Raw genomic sequence first — 19008 nt, forward strand, 5'->3', positions numbered from 1 at the left:
AGTAAGACGTACAGTTTTCTCACAATCAGTTTAATTTACTTTCAGTAGAAAATACCTTTGTTCAGTTTAGCATTGCTGATTTACCCGTAACTTTCTTTGTCCTAAACCTTAACCAATTGTTTTATTAATTGAAGTTTTATGTGCATATAATGAATCTTCCTATCTTTACTGTCCCATAAACATGGAAAACAAAGATACCTAATAAATCTGATTGATATCATTAGACTGATTGGTTTTCCAAGATAATAGTAATTATTTTGAAATATACACAAATTTGCCACTTGTACTCGGAATATATTCAGAATAAAAGTGCTTCGTGAAGGCTTTGTTACGTATTTGGGACATAAATTTCCCAAAATCAGCGACGCCAAACTGAAAGAAGGTATATTCAATGGACCTCAAAGGCTTCAAATATGTAAATGTTGCGTGATGAAGATTTTGTATAGAAAATTAATAAAACAGAACAAACATGTAACAATTTTTTTTTTGTAAGATATGAACTAAAATTCAAAATCTTAAATCTTAAATTTCCAATCTCCATTAATAAATTTCACACTTTTTCTGGTAGCCACTAGGTGGCAGCAGGCGCACGTCTAACTAAAGTCCATAGTGTTAGCTCAAGCAAACTATAGTATTTAAATTGGATGATTTACTTTCATAAATACAAAGCCTTTAATATTTCCTTATGAACTTATGTCGGAACATACAACCTAAATAAGGGACTGTCCTTTGAAATGCAAAAAGGGTGGCAATTCTGAAAGGTACTTCGGATATGCTGTAAAATGATGGGCATGTCATTTTTTTCTATGGACCTACCTATAGTTTTGTAGGAACTTGCAAAAATGTTTTAAAATTAGAGCTTCTCTACTTCATCCCGGAAAGTTAGAAATCTCTTCTTTTCAAAAATGCAGCAAATCAAGAGACGTCGACTATGGTCATCCACAGATGATTTACCAAGACCAATACAGTATCTTGTATACAAGCAAACTAATATTATACAAGATTAATATCCAATAAACTTTTATATTCAGTACAAAAATTGTTCTGGACCCAGACCTATTTCTAGCGTTTAAATCGCTTAGACTTTGCTCTTGTCCTGTGGCTCATACACAGGTGCTCAATATCTTCAAGTGCTAAGCACAAAATAAAAAGTGTACAAAAAAAAATAAACAAAAGCTTAGTTGAGAGCCTCAGCGCAAAATTCTAATGAGAAGTGTCAAGTAAAATGATTCACTTATAAAAGCAAGCACAACAGAGCGTGTCTTATTCGCTAAAAACTAAATTCCAAACTTTAGATAAGGTTCTCAACGACATTCATTCTCGAGTACGGTATATTTATTAGTCGAAATCTGTAATAATCCAATTGTTTCCAGTAGCGCCTACTATAGTAAGAAGGACCAATATATTATGCATGTATATAATTTCCTTTACCGCGATCAACTGTATTACCGGTTGCCTAATATTGAAAATTTTATTTTACTTTAATAATTGTAAACTGTTAAAAAGCTGATAAATCAATAATCATAAGCAGTTAAATACTTTGTTTTAGGTACAATAAAAACCTACTACTCAAAAACAACAAAGAAATCTAACTAAAATAATATTCAGCTTGAACACAACACCCTCGGATATTTTTGGCATGGCTAGTACAACTGGGCGCTCAATATTGATTATGTTCAAAGCGACTGTGCGTTCAAAACGAAAAGATCCCGATGATAAAAAGCAAACTTAATGAAACGCAACCAAAAACAAATAAAACAATGTGCATTTTGTGAAACCGCAGTGAGTTGTAGTTACACCAAGAGACATTTATCAAATGAAAAATAAAAAAATGGGCTCGATTGTGTTGCGGTCGTTGTCGGTGCTGCTGGGACTGTTTTTCATTTTCGTGGGCTTAATAAAAATATCTAGTGTGGTCTCTAAGGATTTACACAAAGATCTAGTAAGTAGTTTTCCCTTCGTGTGAAATTTTCGCAGAATCCGCCGTTACACAACCCGATATTTTAAATATTTGGCCCGCTGCCTGGCAAGGATGTTGCAAATATTTGTAAATGTTTTATTGTGCTCGGTGCGAGCGCACGTCATTATCGCCTGTAGATTTATCCCGTGCCAACAATTAGTGCAATAATGCATCAATTATATCGAAATTAACGGATTGGAGTTGTGCGGTCTCGAACATTTTTTTTGCGAGGATGAATCGTTATTGGAATCTGCCCCCTGATGTTTGGATTTCAGTCTGCTCAAATTTTCGTCGTAAGTCACAAGAGAGACAAATTATTTGACATACAAGGACGTCGCTGAATGAGATATGTAAATAAGTAATAATAACGCGGTATTTTGGCGAGCAAAATCGTATGGCATACATTCAGCTTTTGCCATTAGTCTTCATATGATATTTAGATTGCTGTGATTTAGTGTATTTTCATTGTTACCTCATCCTGTAATTAGTGTAAACTGTTGGATGTTGTAATTTTTAAAATAAATAAAATAAAAAAAAATAAAATAAACAGTTTTGGGTCTTATTGGTAAACATAAGTAGATACGTGCAAAAACTTGTTACAACTTCCACTACAACTTAATACAAAGGACATTTTAAAATTGATCAATTTTTATTTTGGATAACGCTTTTTTGACACATGGTTAACAACTTTTTCTAAAACAATGACATTAAATGTAATGTGAAAATAAAAATTATTACGACGATTTTTTTAAAACTCCCTTATTTAAAGCACACTGTATTTATACGTTTTCCAATAAATAAATTAATTCTTAGAAATATATATGGTGGGGTGTCGAGATTTATACAGGATGTCCCAATTTTAATTCAGGAATCTACAGGGTGTTCCTTAATAATATGCGTGATTCTACATGGAAAATTAATGATAGCTTGCTTTATAAACCGTGTGCCAAAAATGTTCCGTTTTGAAAATACAGGGTTAAAATTTTAAGAAAATTAATTAATATTTTCGAAACCACTTGATTTATTTCAAAATGTCAGAAATTCAAGTGATACATTCCAGGCCAACTAGGTTTATTATCAATTATTTCTTCAATAATTACATTAATTATGGACAATACATCGGGTTTTATTTTTTTACCACAAAACGGCGCATCGTAGGGCAAAAACTCAATTGCAATTGCACGGAGATTTCAAAAATAATTTTAATTGGAGAAACAAACCATTGGCGTACCATTTGTTTCTTTAAAATTATCAGTCAGTGCTCGTACGCACGCCACTGTTAGAGCTAAAAATGATGTTTGTATTGAAAAACATGCGCCTTTATTAACATGTACTAAATATCACTGCAATATCTTAAGCGGTTTCGAAAATATTAATCAATTTCTTTCTTTTTCCTAAAATTTTCGCAACGGAACAATTTTGGGCCATAGTTTATATAGCAAACTATCATTAATTTTCCATGTAGAATCACACCCTTTAATAACCGCATATCATTAAGGAACACCCTGTATAAAAGTAATGACTGATACCTATATATTCTTCTATGCTATATTTCCAAAACTTAACCGATTTTGAGAATATAGGGCGTTAAAGCTAAAAAACAAATATTATCTGTATATATCTTTTGAACAGAATTATTAAACGTTATTTTGTGTGCACAATATATGAGGAAAATAGCATTCAACGTATAACAATTAAGTCTCAACTCCAACCAGTGTCGTAGATCTAAAGAACGCAAACTAGGTTTTCTTAAACAATTATGGTACGCCAATGGAAACAAATTAGCAATTTGTAAAGAAGACAAACATAATTTATTCAAATGATTTTATAAAATATTCCGATACATTTTTGAATTTCTCACATATACATTTCCTCTCAGATCGTTGTATATTCTGATGAATCTGTCGATTTTTTTGAAAAATTTAACATCTTGTATCTTAAAAACAAGAACTTTAAGCGCAACTGTTTAAATGAGAAAATAATCTTAAATTTGAACAAGGAAAACACTTCTTCATTTCTGATACGTTAACCTGAAACACCCTGTATAATTTTAAATTAACCTAACGTATCGTCTTTACATACTATTATTGTGTACCAAAACGGTAAAAGCTATGATGAAAGATCGAAAGATCACTTTCACTCAAAATTAATCTTACAAATCAATGATGACAAAATTAATTGTCCAGTGGCGTGCCATAATCTTTGAGATAAATGTAATCAGCACACCTCATATTATGTCACTAATTTTAGCCGAGGCTTATTTTTGTTTCAAGTTGAATGTCAGTTAATTCATGTTTAGCACACAATATTTTGGTTCAATATATTCATTTGTTTAGAAGATATTTACAGACATTTTTTTTAACTTTAATAATGAATCAGTATTTTAAAGATGTCACTTAATTTTTTTTTAAAAAATTTAATAACGCAAAGTGATTATAGACATTTCAAAATTCCTACGTTCCAATTACAAAAAAAATATTTTTAAATTTTACGTAGGTATAAATATAACTTTGTAAACAGTATGTATAGTACAGTTTAATTTAGGTATTTCAGTTATTATTAAACTTATTATTCTTTTATTATTTTATTAATTTATTTTTCGAAGAAAATCATTTTACACTTTTACAGGAACAGTTTACTTGCAGAATTAAAAATTAATTAAGAAAATATTGTCATAGGCCAAACCAAAGGATGTAGAATTACGTATTATTAGAGTCGGAATTTGAAAAACTGTTATCACCTCAAAAATTGGCATATAAAAAAATCGTAACAGACTTAGAATTCGAGGACGTTATATTTCCAATTATGTTCTTAAGATTCACTTAAGGTGGATGTTATTATGCCCAATTTTTTGTCCAGCATTTTAGAAAATCTAAGTTAATTAGAAACAATGTCTCTTCACTGCACAATTATTGAAAAAAACTACGTTTCAATTAAACTGCATTTATAAATACTGATTCGATTTTCGAGATATCCCGTATTGCATCGACGTCATAAAGTAATAATAAATAATATGTTTAGTTTAGTCACCTTTAATTAAATCAAGATGTCACCAAAAATATTTTGTGACGTACTAAAATAATTTCCTCAAATAAATGCACGTATTGTACGAATAAAAAATGTTGTTTTCTTTTCAGGAATTCCAAACACAAAAAACAATTATCACGTTCCCAGCATGAAATATAAGTATAAACATTTTCATAAAAAAAATTAATGACGTATTTTTTCACTGATTTTTTCATCACTTCATATCTTAAAATTTGAAAACAAATATTTCACGTATTTTTAACCCAAACCCACATTATACTATATTGAGGATTAAGAAGAGAAGCATTAAAATAAAAGAAATATATCTAATGATATATTTTGGAAATCGACATTGAGAGTTCTTTTTTTACTTCGAAACACCTTTGCGCGTACCTATCCTAATATAAACCTACATTTACGTTTGAAAATAACGTGGTCATAAGACAGTCACAATGAAAATATACTTTCAACGCTCATTGTTTATAAGTGTAAATTTAGACTGACCGACTATTAACTGATTCGATTCGATTTTAATGTAGTGTAACCGGGCAATAAACATTTTACGACAACCAACGGATGCGGCCAAAACTTAGTTTTTTTTTACATTCACTGCCGCACGTATTATATACACATATATCTTCATGATCTTCAGAATTCCATATAAATATACGTAATTATATGTAGTACTTACCTAAAAAGCTTTAAACAGCATAGAGTACTCCAAAAAATAAGAAAAATACGCTCCGTTTCCGAGATACACAATGTTAAAACAATAAATTATGTTTTTGTTTATATTTTCTAAACGTTTTTATCGAATCAATTTAAATGTACGTACCTAAACAATCAAATTTCGGAAAAATAAAAATAAAAAATGCAAAATTTCGCATTTATTCGCTAAAATAAAAAAAAATCTTCAAGTCAACAACAGAATAATAAGGTTGTAAAATAACAGAAATTCCCACTTAAAAAAAATATTGGCACAACATTTTTGAATTTAATTTAAGTATAATATACATGGTGAGTTTTTTCGATGTTTACTGTAGCAGGAAAAAAAGTTTAAATGAGGAAAGATGTGAAGTTTTATGATCCTTATTAAATGTTACTTTTATTTTTTGAAAAAACGTCATGGCTGACTAGATATTTGGAAAGATTTGAATTCAGCCAATTCCTTCAGATGCGTGTAGCTCCGTTGCTATTTATTTTACAAAAAAAATTCAATTACAAAGTTTCATGTTTTTGCAGTGTTAATAAGATAGTGTCATCAAATTGTTCGTGTACAGTTTCGTATTCAACTTGTAACATGAACTTCAAGTTTTTTAAATGTAAACCATAGTTAGCCATGAGCCAGAAAAAATTGTCTTTTTTATGCTTTCCAACGATATAATTTTCGATACTGTTTTTTGAAAAAGTGAAGAACTGAAGCCGTTTTTAACTTTTCAATTGCTCGATGACGTAGATGGCTGTGAAGAGAATCGAAATGTTTACTGACATCACTTTTAGTTACTATAGACAATTAATTTTTCAAACGAGGTAAAGCGTGATATTATTGAGTGTTATATTCGTTCAGGAAACTTTCGACAATATTGATACGCGTTCTGTGAGAAAAGCCTTAAATTCTATTTCAAAAAGATGTATCTTGTGCGTTAATAACAACGGTGGGCTATTTCAACAATTTCGTTAATATCTTTGAAGTACTGCTCAAAAAACATCTAAATTTCTGCCCATAAGTTGTCTCATTTATCATCGCCATATTCATCATGTAGCATTGTAGCATTATTAAATAATACTCTCTACTAAAGAACTGATTTGGTCAAATCGTTTAGAAGAAGAACAAAAACAGTTTTTTTTATGAAAACACCGTTTAAATTTCATATATCTATTTAATTCATACCCTGTACATTTTATACAATAACCAGCGCATTCGCCAGAATTTAGATTTTATACATTAACTGCATATATTTTACATTCTCCAGAATTTCACATAATTAGATATAATGACATCAGTGTTTATATACATTTAAATATTTTATTTTATTATACACTTTTCAGGTTAATATTTACTTATAATTTTAAATCAGTGAAGTGCATAACGTTTAGAAGATACATATTTATAAATGAGAAAATAAACTTGGAACTAATAGCGAAATTGATGTCATTATAGTTCAGTAAAGTTGAGTTTAACCGTCGGAAATTATTTATTTCAAACATATTTTATGTTTTTCTCTATTTAATCGCGAGCATTTTTTCTCACGGACTTCTACATGCAATTGCATCAACTCTTAAGTTTAAAGAATCAGTTGAAAGAACTTGTAATGAAACTATCATTGGTTAATTAAAAATATTGCATATAATTGAGAAAAGCAAATTAATGACAAAAATTACATCTCACAATATAATTTTCGAAAAACTTTATTTTACTTCCAAAATTGAAAAATTATGTTGGTTCAATATAAAATTTATATTTTTGCAAAGGAAATATTGTTATATACAGGGTCGGAATGTCCCCATGGTTCATCAGCCGTTACGTGAGAGCGATAAAGAAAGTCATAGAAATCCGTGCGATAGAGAAAGATGGCTATTATGAAGGCGTCTAATAGTCACCGCCCATTTCGCCCTTCCACAAATAAGATCCACTTCTTATTTGAAGCTAAATCAGATAGAATATTTGACAGATCACCTTATTTCACTTATTTGAAATGGAAGAGTTTTCATATTAGATATAGTACAGCATGAAATTACTTGTAAAACGATTATTCGGATTTAACCAAATTTTATTTTAGTCATAGCCATCAGGCATTGAAATTAAAAAAGAGGTGTATAATTTAAGATCTAAGTTATTAGAAGCTGTTAGGTTGTTCAACTAATCTTCTATTAATGGCTATGTAAAAAAAAGTTTGATTAATGTAAAGCAAAAAATAAAAGGATTTTTTTTAATTTTAAACCCGAACGCCTATGATTAAAATGTAGTTATAGCACAATAATCGCTTAGAAGTTAATTATATCGTACTAAAATGCCAAAACGTTTTAATTTAAAATAACCGGGATATAAGGATGGTTCCATGAAAAATAAAACACGCTATGTTTTAAACGTAATTCTTAATAAAAGGAGGTGTTAGATATCTTATTTGACTGCACGCTCAATGTAAAACCTGCATTTGATCTTTTGAAATTGGAACATTATTTTCTTAAAAACTGGTTTTTTTTTTCTAGAGGAAAGAATATGTTAAGTATGCAAAAGTGTTTCCTTTTTCGGAAGCCTTGGATTTTAAAATTCCTTCAAAATGGTACAGGAGGGCAGTAGGAGCTCTAGAAATAATATGCGGCATTGCAATGGCGTTTGTACCTAATCGTAAGTATCCTTTTTTATTTTTCTTAATTTTTTATAATATGCTTATTTTCATTATGACACTCTAAGTTTTTATATAGTTATTTCCGCTGGTTAACATTTGCTGCTTAATAAAATGAAGAATAGAAAAATACCTACTTATCTCTAAGGACTGACGATTTTTACCAAGGAAAACTATTACATCTCATTCAGGAAATAATGCTTGAATAAAATACAAAAATTGGCGAATTTTAATCATAAATCAGCATTTTGTAAAAATGTGTCACTAACCAAAAATCACAAATAATGAAATGATTAAATTTCTGCCGCTTTTGTACAGGATAAAATACCGTAATGCTTTTAACCGAAAATCCAAACATTTTTGGAACACCTTTTGATTCTTTTTTAAGGCACATGCCGAAAATTCGTTGAAAACATACCTACATAACATTAAAAGCACCTGCTTATGTTATTTATACTTGAAGTGATTGTAGATGTAACCTTATTTTTTGAATTAATTTACCTTTGACATGCAATTCGTACATTAGTGCTACTTCGAATTACCTTGGCAACAATATATTTAATGAAGTAATCACAGCTTTGAGAAAATAGGTTTACGAAAAAAATGTTACCTCTCTCCTTGTAGGTGATACAGGGGTGTAACTTTGAAATTTTAAATAGGAACCCCTTTTTTATTGCAGATTCAGTTGCCAAAAGTACGTAGATTTGTCTAAAACATTTTTTTAGATTCATGATAGATGGCGAAGAAAGTCAATTTTTTCTGCTGTACCTATGCATACGATTCTGCTATACGTTTGCAATAAAAAATACCACGTTTTCACTGTAGATAATCAAAATTAGTTTTGAAACAAAAATATTATTTCCCAAATTTTCAATTAGGTAGTGAAAAATGACTTGTCAAGAAACTACTATTATCGTAACCCATATTTGGTCAACGCGATTTTCTTCCCGTATTTTTGTGTACTTTGTTTTAAAGATACCATTTTTCTTATTAAAAATAATTTTTATAAAAATGTCTTATAAGTTTACATTTAACGTTTCTGTTAATTCATTCTTCGTATTTTGTGATTGCAAAATTTCCCAGTTATTCGAAATAACATTTTTAAAAGTTTGAGGTCAATCAGGAAATTTTTTAATAAATTTAAGAATAAAAAAGTTTTTCCACACAATCGTGGAACCAACTCTATGACTTCATCTGACGAAAATGTTAGAAACATTATTAAACCTAATTTGAATCACCTCGGTAGAATCGCCTTATTTATATTCTCACCTACAGTCCGACAAACAAATCCGCACTACATCAACATTTTTCGGATTACATTTAAAGGTTTATTTTTGTCCTAACATTGACAATATGTAGGTTGCGGTCAAAAATCCAGTAATATCTCACTGAAATAAACGTGGCTCACTCGCCTACAAATAAATTGCCATTTATTTTGGTACATTTATATAAATTTGTACTGGTCCGGTGCATAAATTTGTTACTTTCATCCGTGATAGACCACACATATATTTAAGTCGCATTTTGAATTCGATTTATCTGCTATTTGTTTTTTTTTTAATGATTACGTTTGTACAATTCGAACTAAATTGGATTTATTGTACGAAAACATCACAACTTTGAACAAAAATTTGAGACTATTAATTTTTTTAGATCAAAAGGAATTCAAACTAAGATCCCATGACGCAATAATTTTTTCTCATGGCCATTTTTAGAAATATGGTTCCTTATTTGATGCATTTGAAGTAAACCTTCACCGGTGTTTTCATGACTCATGCGACTGAATATTGAAAATGTGTTGATATAGTTATATTCACGTAGCGGGAAATAATTTTTGGCCCCTGTCGCAAAAATACAACTGTATAAATAACCACATAAAATGTTACAGCTGTTTTCTGGCCGGTAGTGTGTAATAAAAAAAGCAATATAAGGACGATTTTATAGAGTTTTCATGACAGAAGTTTTTTTTAAAAGGGGTTCTGTTTTCGTCATCAATGTTTATCATTAAACCCACTCACTCAAACAATAAAATAGAGTTATATAGATTTCGTTCTACCAGCATATTTCTATCTGTAGTGGAATTGTCTTTCAGTTATGAACACCAGGACCAGGTCATAATTGAAAGGAAACGTGAGGTATACAACATTGGGGCGTAGACACGCAGTTTGAATTTGAATTTAAAAGTAAGGTTTGAAACATATATTATATTATGGCGAACATTTTCCCATAATTTTAATATTTTACGTGCTTTAATATTACATTTAATTAGAAAATTGTCTGTTATTTTGAAAATAATCCGACTAGTCTGCTGGTATTGCATATATTATCAAAACCCATAATTTTATTAACACTGACATTGCTTTATTCTTATTGGCTATTTTGGTTTTTGATCGAGACTACTCACTATGATATAGTTTTTCCGATATCAATTGAAGAACTGACAGATTGATAGTATATACCAGGTTCGGTCGCTGACACAGCAACTCGGCATTGAAATATTTGAAAAACTTGTTCCTATATTTATTTAGCCATACCCATATACAGGTCTGGTCGAACTAAACGTGGAGGCGATAGAAATGTATACGCTCAGTTGAAGAATATGAGCGCAGGCAAAGGAAAATGATCACAGTTGCATTGGGCTACTGGGCAATAAATCACAGCAGATGGCAAGTGGTTGATAAATTGCCCAGCAGTGCAGTGCAGCAATGCGGAATTTGGTGTGATTCAGGTAATTTTAATTTATTATAGGCATCTTCTGTTAATCATTCATATTACAATTGCGAAAGGGAGAAATAAGAGGGATATTTTGTTTACTAATCTTATCACAACATGACATTTTGGAGACCTTTTGAAATGGAACAAACCGAAATTTACCACCAATATAATAAAATTGTTTGAGGACATAAATAATCATAGGTCAACATTTGATCTAGGGACAATCGTTAGAAGTGACTATGGTATATAGGGTTTTTTTGGGTCGCTGATCACGAATCCGTCGGTTAAGCTCCATCACATCAGGTTCAAGGTGATTTGAAGGTCAAATCAAGAAATGACCTCCAAAAAATCTGTCATTCGTGAAGTATTTTGGATAGAAAAGTTAAAATCAGTCTGAAAAATTTGAAAAAATTCGTTTAAATGATTTTGAGGTCACTGAACGCGAATCCAAGGTTATTTAAGCTCCATCACGTCAGGTTCAAGGTCAAATAAAAAAATCTGAAAAAATGCATGCTTATGTTTTAGAGGTCACTGAACCCGAGTCCGAGGTTTGTTTACCCCCACGATACACCCTAGAGGTCATTCAAGGTCATTCATGAAGTATTTTGGATAGAAAAGTTAAAATCAGTCTGAAAAATCTGAAAAAATTCGTCTCAATGTTTTTGAGGTATTTTTTACCTTTAGCTTTTTTAGGGACCTATGAAATTCATTATATTTTATTACCAGACTTTTTTTTGCATATTCAACTGATTTCGGAAAGACTATACCAGAAAGTGCACAAACATAACTTTTGACAAAAAAACATGTAAAAACAGCTACTATAAGATTTAGCTGTTTTCACATTTTACTTAGGGTTTGTTTATTCCTTGCGAATGGAATTTATAAATATTAATAGAACAAAATTAATTATAAATATATAAAAAACACAAAACATTTATAAAAAATTACATTTTGAAGCTGACAATTGTTTTGTTCAGATATCTCTGAATGGTCAAAAATCACAGACCACCTAGACTGGCCGTATCTAATTCCAATGCACGGGTACCAGTGAATGCAAAATCCGGGGAAGTGGAGTGTGGAAGGCAATCTGATCGCGCGCATCTTTAAGCAGATCCGGATTAAGTAATATTTTTATTACATATTAAACATTATATTGCTTCTTATGACAAATATTCAATTTTAAGTTTGTAATTCAGAAAATAGTATATTTTAGTGTCATATTAAATAAAACTACAAAATAATTTAAATATATTTATTGTCCTCTAAATAATATTAATTTATTTAATATTTGCCTTTTCGTAGATTTTACCGAATTAAATAATTTGACATCATGATTTATTCGTACATCGATATACTTTTCACATTCAGCCCTTACAAGTTCTATTAAATGATTACAATTGTTAGGCAAATTATGTGTTCATGCAAATTTTTAAATATGTTCACATTCAGAAAGTTTTTTAATACATGATAAACAATTTTATTTTCCTGTAGCCTTCTGCTTTCATCATTATTAAAAAATTTTATTAATTTTTCTGTTTCTTGGCATATTACTACGACATCTCGAGATGGATACGTTAAACAACCACGATCTTTAATAAAAATTGACTGTACGAATACTGTGTATTTGACATTAAACTATTTACATAGTCTTCACATTTTATTGGCTTTATTAGAGAACTTGTTATTACGAAACCGCCAATATATACTATAATAATGTACTTGCTAGTGTCCAGTCCTGTTTTTTAATAGCCTTCACTCATCTACGTTTTATGTCAACATTCCTTGGAAATCTGTAAAAATTTAAATATTAGGTTTGAAAATCGAAGCGTACTTAATTATTTTTTTTTTGTCACAAAACTCTCTGATTTTTCTAATCACATTTTGCAACTTCCTTTTCCAGGGTGCTGAACATGAATCTGAAATTAGTTTCGTTTGCAATTTTTTCAATTGAAAAAAATATTTAATTAATTTTCAGCTATCTCGAAATGACGGGAACTGGTAAAATTTCATAAAAATTTGAGACTCGCATAAAGTAAATAATTACTAAAAATATTTTACAGTAATTCATTCATTATTTTATAATAACAATATCACGTTAATCACTACACTATGTGGGCGAACAAAATTATAAAGCTAACCCTGGAAACTTATGACGTCAACCGAAAAATGGCGTACATATTTACGTTTTATATATTCCTTTTTTTACTTACCTAAAGAAGGAATCTTTTCGCCTCTCTTCACCAACTCGATCACTTCTATTTATACAATGTTTTACAATACACTTGCCCATGATAAAACGTCTAATTATCGAAATTACAGCGATGCGTACACGTCAAATGCTAGGACACGACTGAGCGCTGGGCTCCAAATCAGGCTCCGAAGTGTTTTCACCAAAGTCGGTCTTTAAGCCAGTCCAGGTGGTCTATGGTCAAAAATGAACTAGCAAATTTAAGAGGACCAGACTTGCAAAGTTTAAGTCGATCTGTAAGTCCGTAATAAGAAAATAGAGGGTAGAGAGTAATATACCACAAAATGCATAAATTGTACGCACAGCAGTGGCGGCTCGTGACATTGAGAATAGGTGAAGGATATTCGTTGATTGAAAAAAAAGCGCCTCAGGCGAAAATTTTCAAGGTCAAACAGCTTTAAATGAATCTGGAAGTTGCATTTGCTATATTACCGAAAAACTGACGTTCGTGAGAAGGATTTTCATTTAAATTTTATAAAAAATAGAAATATTAGTTCGGCTTGTGGACTTCTGCGAACATTAATGCACACCGTATATGTATTTCGCAATTTAAAAAATCCTTTTTGTACTCAATTTTCCATCTGGAAAATTGCGTTTTCAATAAAATACCTACATACCTAGGAAACATTTTTACAATTATTATACAATACAAACATTAACTTGTGGGCCCCTGCCATTTTATAAAATATAAAGCTGCGTTTTGAAGTTTCAACGAATTGAAACTACGTCTATCAAATAGAGTTTATGTAACTTTGAGATTTGTACATTAAGTAGCCAAATCAAAGACATGTAACAGACAAGATCCTGAATGCTTGGCAGTTGGTAACTGTATGGAATGTATTTCGTCAAAGAGTATCAATAAAAGTAGAATAAAATTCTGGCATGTTTACAGCGTGGTCTTACTTTGAAGTAATTGATAAGAGAAAATGAATGAAACGTGTGTCTGGTTAAATATTTGGATATAGAAATAAAAAGATACCTACACGAAGGACTATTATTAATATTTACAAAACACACCAGTCTAACAAAATATTTATTCAAGTTAAAGTGTGCGAGACTATTTTTAATGTGTGTCACATCAAATAATAACCGTATTGTTTATTCATAATCATATTTGTTTCAAAATATCAAACTTAGCTTCTTAAATAACAAATTTCATCTTATTTTTCAAATTTTCTTGAGTAACTTACGGTCACGCTAAACACATTTTAAAAATATTGCTCAAACATAAATCGAACAGAATTTAATAGTCACAAAAGAATGTGCACTATGCAAAATTGTAGAAATAATATATGAGTCACAAAACGTGTGTAAACTTTTTTGTTTAAATTTAATCTTTTGCTGATTTATAACGTTTAGATATATTCGAAGACCGTGGTAATTTTTCTAGCAATGACGTGAACAGTTGAAAAGGTCGAAAAGATCAAAACAGTTTTCAAAATAGATTTGGTGTGGTTTCAAAAACAAGGAAAATTTTCCGAAAAAGTTTTCATAAATATTTTGGAGTTCTAACAGATATTTTTGCCAATCTTTTATGAGTAAATATTTTTCTTTAATAAATATTCATAAAGTTAAAAAATTAAATGACTATATGTCTTCTTTTAACCTTTGGTGATCATAATTTGAATATTTGAAATTAAAGACTGATTAGTCCATTTAGTCCAAGCATTTTAGAGAAATGCTTACAGAAATTATTAGTGGAAAAAGATATGACCGTATAGGAAATAAAACTTTAAAATGAGTTTCTTGTTCTTCATAGTCGATCCAATATGGCGAACATGGAGAAGGAAATTCGCAAAGTTGCAAAAAACGGTTTCTCTAAAATAACTAAAAAACTATAGCTCCGCTCGAACAAATTTTTTTAAATGAGAAAGTTGTACGTCCTAAAAAGATCTATCGAAGATTTTTTGTAAGTATCGATTGCTTTGTTACTTTTCGAGATATATCGAAAAAACCGTTAAAAATCTTCTCTTTTTTTCTGTTCTATAACTCGTTTACATTTACGTTCCCATACTTCCTATTTACTGCAAACATAGCCCGCGGCAAGCCAAAAAAGTACTTTTTTGAATAATTTTAAAATATTAATTATTTTTCGAGATATATCAACTCGAAAAAAAGCGCGCACTCGAAAATTGGCTAGATCTTCTCAGAAGATGGTACGATAGTAATGATTTTCGGTGTATTTTCTTCGTAAAAAGTTGTACTATCATGCTCTTAAAAATTTTGACGATTTTATTAATTTTAAGAATGAAAAAGTTACTGAAAAAAATTGCACTTTTTTTGGGTCTGTTTTTTCAAATAACTGTTTCAATTTTTATTTTATGAAAATGACTTTTAAATAAGCTGACATTTTTTTAAATTGTGTACAACATGGAGGAAGATCGAGTGTTAAAAAGTGTAGACGCTGCATTATAATTCATTATGGACAAAATTTAGTAGCGCCTCGTAGAAAAAAGATAAAAAAAAAGAAAAATATCGTTTTAAAGCTTAAGTGGAACAAAATAAGGGAAAAGTAATCACATTTCACCAACACCCCATTTACACCCTCAAAATTGAGCCCCAAGATTATAATTTTGAAAAAAAATTTACATTTTTTGCTCTCTCGTTTGAAAAAATTTTTTTTCAAATGATACAAAGCATTTTCTTATAGTTTTTGAGATGAGGAATAAGTTCCATTGTTTAAATTGAGCTAAAAAAATTTGGAACCCTTAAATTTACGAATATTTCAGTTCATGATGTTTTTAGCTCTGATTTCCGCTCTTATGCATCAATTTGCTTGAAATTTGGATAGTAGGTGGGGAATAACTCAAGAAACAAAATACACCCTATGCTGATATATATTTTTACCCTGGGGGTGGTTTCTACCCCTTTGCAGGGGTTGAAAATAAATTTTGTCAAAAATCGATAAAACAACTAATTTCAAGCTAAAAATGTTTCCTACAATTTTTTTGATAAAGCAATACTTTTTGAGTTATTTGCGATTGAAAACTCAATTTTTCAATTCAAAATTAGAGTGGTTGCTGGGAGCGTTTGAGCGACGACGGGATTTTGAAAAGAGAGGTGAAACATTCCTTGCATTCCCGGCATCGTCACAGCCCCGATTAGAAAGTATAGCGAATTTTTGAAATCCATCTAATGATCCTTATTATTATGCTTATAATATAAATAACTGACGTGCAAAACTTAATTCTCAATAAACCAATATTGTTTCGTTTACAGATAAAATAAAGAACGCCTCGAACATCTGCCTACTAATCCTCACCCTGATGGCTGTATACTCTCACTACATGGTGGCGGACAAGCTGGAGAGGACGGCACCCGCCCTTGTTTTCCTCTTCATGTTGAGCGGGCGGCTAGTGGTGTACTTCCAGCTGCAGAGAAGGGAAGAGGAGATGGCCGAACCCACCGCCAACGGGTTCAAGCAGGAGTAGAAGGGAAAGACTCTTAGGCAATGTGTACCATATTAGCTAATTCGTCCAAAAAAAGATTTACAAGTGCCCGATACAGGATAGAGAAGCGACAGCTCTAATAATTCGGCTGAGAAAAATATAGTTTGTGATATATATTTTTTAATTTGTTTTTGTTTTACCGTTATGTTGTTTGTAAATAAAGTTACAGGGTTGAACGAGTTAAATGACCGGTGTGCAACCTCGTGTTTAATACACGCGCGTGTATTAAGGGTTGTGGTGCAGCTCCAGATAGTTTCATGTAAGGTGATCTCATGACAGAACAATTAACTAGTATTAGCGATGGACCTTTTTCGCTTGTCCTAACTTCACTTTCAAGTAGCAATGAATTAATAGTAACATTATTAGAGGTGTATATTACATTTATTACACATTTAATATTTCTTTAATTTAAATTAAAGCCATATCTTTTAATTATATTTCAATTTTCTGGTGTAGAAGGAACTAGTGAAATGAAAGGTGAGCTTGTCAAGTTGTTAAAATTGTAGTGATGTTCTATGGTATAATTAACGTCACAAAATAGCGCCACTCGCAATAAATTTGCAAATGTATTATTTTTTTTTCAATTAATTTCCGCAAAAATGTAACGCAATTATATGACGTATGTTACTGAAGTTTGCGCATTAAAATTACGATTGTTGCGATTAAATCCAAGATATTGTAGATTTAGGATGGTTTTTTACATCTCTTAATAAATTAATTTGCTAGTGCATTTCATGTATAAGAAAGTGATAGAAGATTGTTAACTAAATTTAATTGATATGTGAAAAAACGGCTTTTACAGTTAAACGATTATCCGCTACTGTTGGCCGTTACTGCACTGCCATCTAATCCGCAGGGTAAGACACTAATAACAATTGATTGAAATGTGGTTGGATTTCTAAAATCAACAAAGATTCTGTAAAAGGAACCAAATGCTTTGTTAGCTTTCGCTCCTGTCAAAAATTATACCCAATCTGAAATTTGTGTTAATTTTCGTGAAAAGCGTTGTTTCTACTAAATGTTATATGATGGCAATTTTCAAAGTTTGATCTCTTTCCATGACAATATTTTTTGGAGGTACTTAAATCTTCTTGTATTAACTCCGAGTATTACCCCCAAAAAATCTTTAATTAAGATCCTCAGCATACATTAAAGATTTTAAAAAGTTTCAGTTGCCTACTTTATTAAAATACATGTTAAACGACAAAGGGCTTATGTGCGATCCTTGGGGAACTTCTGAAGTTATTAATAAAAAATCAGAGTAATATTGGTCGATTCAACAGCTTGATATCTATATGAAAGATATAACTGAAACTGAAAAAATAAAGGATTAAAGACCCACTGAAATACTTCAGCAAGTTCTTTTAAACATAATCTGATTATTTTTCTCATCTAAAACTTTACTAAAATCTGTGTAACTGGCACCTACCCTGTAATTTACGGTTTATATTATAAAGGATATAGTTTACATCTATTTAATGAAAATCTTAATTTTGCGCTTGTCAAGATACAGGTATCATTATCCCCTCTCCTGAATACCGTTTCGAAAATTCCATTAAAACAAATCAGTAAAGTAGGTAATTATGCTATTTAATGACTTTATTTTAAAAATATTCTACATAGTATTTCATCCAAGGAAATGATCCTATTGGCTGACTCGAGCCCTAGGAAAATGACTTTCCCTTTATAGGGTTTATCGAGATAACAAAATTGGACAAAATACGTTGTACACACCAAATATTGTTGTTTGCTGTAAGGAAAATTTGAAATCTGTGAAAAGGATTATAAGAATAAGATGTATAAGAATTAATGGATATTAATTGGAAAGTGTTACCTAGTAATATATCTAAGTGTAAAGAAAGTAGTAAATAGTATACAAAATATAGCACATAATCATATTAACAATAGTACATACCTATACAAAATACATATTTCTAGGAATTAATGCGTTAGTTGAATATAACTTGCTTAGGAAAAAAATAGTACTAATTCAGATTTTAAATAGATAGGTATATACATAATTATAATCGTTATAAGTATAGGTATACCATATTAGCAATGTAAACTTTAACTATACTTTAACAAATGGAGAAATTCTTTTGAGAACTGTGATGAGATCACCTTTTTTAACACTGCCTTGGACTTGGAAAATTAACTTGAAATTACAAGGTTACACTCTGATCATTTAAAATCTTTCGTTAAATTGTTTTTTAAGGTTAATATATTAAACGTTTTATTTTACCATTTAGTTTTATCTTTCCA

At 30.3% G+C, this 19008-nt stretch overlaps 1 protein-coding gene across 2 annotated transcripts; it reads left to right on the forward strand.

Moving 5' to 3' along the window:
• The first annotated feature begins 1667 nt into the window (after nt 1-1667).
• Nucleotides 1668-18524, forward strand: LOC108917087 (transmembrane protein 35A). 2 transcript variants are annotated; one of them, XM_018723524.1, is made up of 3 exons: nt 1668-1942; nt 8198-8336; nt 16517-18524. In XM_018723524.1, exons 1-3 carry the CDS (start codon nt 1817-1819, stop codon nt 16726-16728), a joined length of 477 nt encoding a protein of 158 aa, XP_018579040.1. In that variant the 5' UTR covers nt 1668-1816; the 3' UTR covers nt 16729-18524. The 2 variants fall into 2 exon arrangements, with proteins under 2 accessions (XP_018579040.1, XP_018579041.1); XM_018723525.1 differs by lacking the exon at nt 1668-1942 and adding an exon at nt 2042-2253.
• Nucleotides 18525-19008: the final 484 nt, after the last annotated feature.

Source organism: Anoplophora glabripennis, unplaced genomic scaffold (assembly GCF_000390285.2).
Source record: "Anoplophora glabripennis isolate ALB-LARVAE unplaced genomic scaffold, Agla_2.0 scaffold69, whole genome shotgun sequence".
Lineage (NCBI taxonomy): Eukaryota > Metazoa > Arthropoda > Insecta > Coleoptera > Cerambycidae > Anoplophora > Anoplophora glabripennis.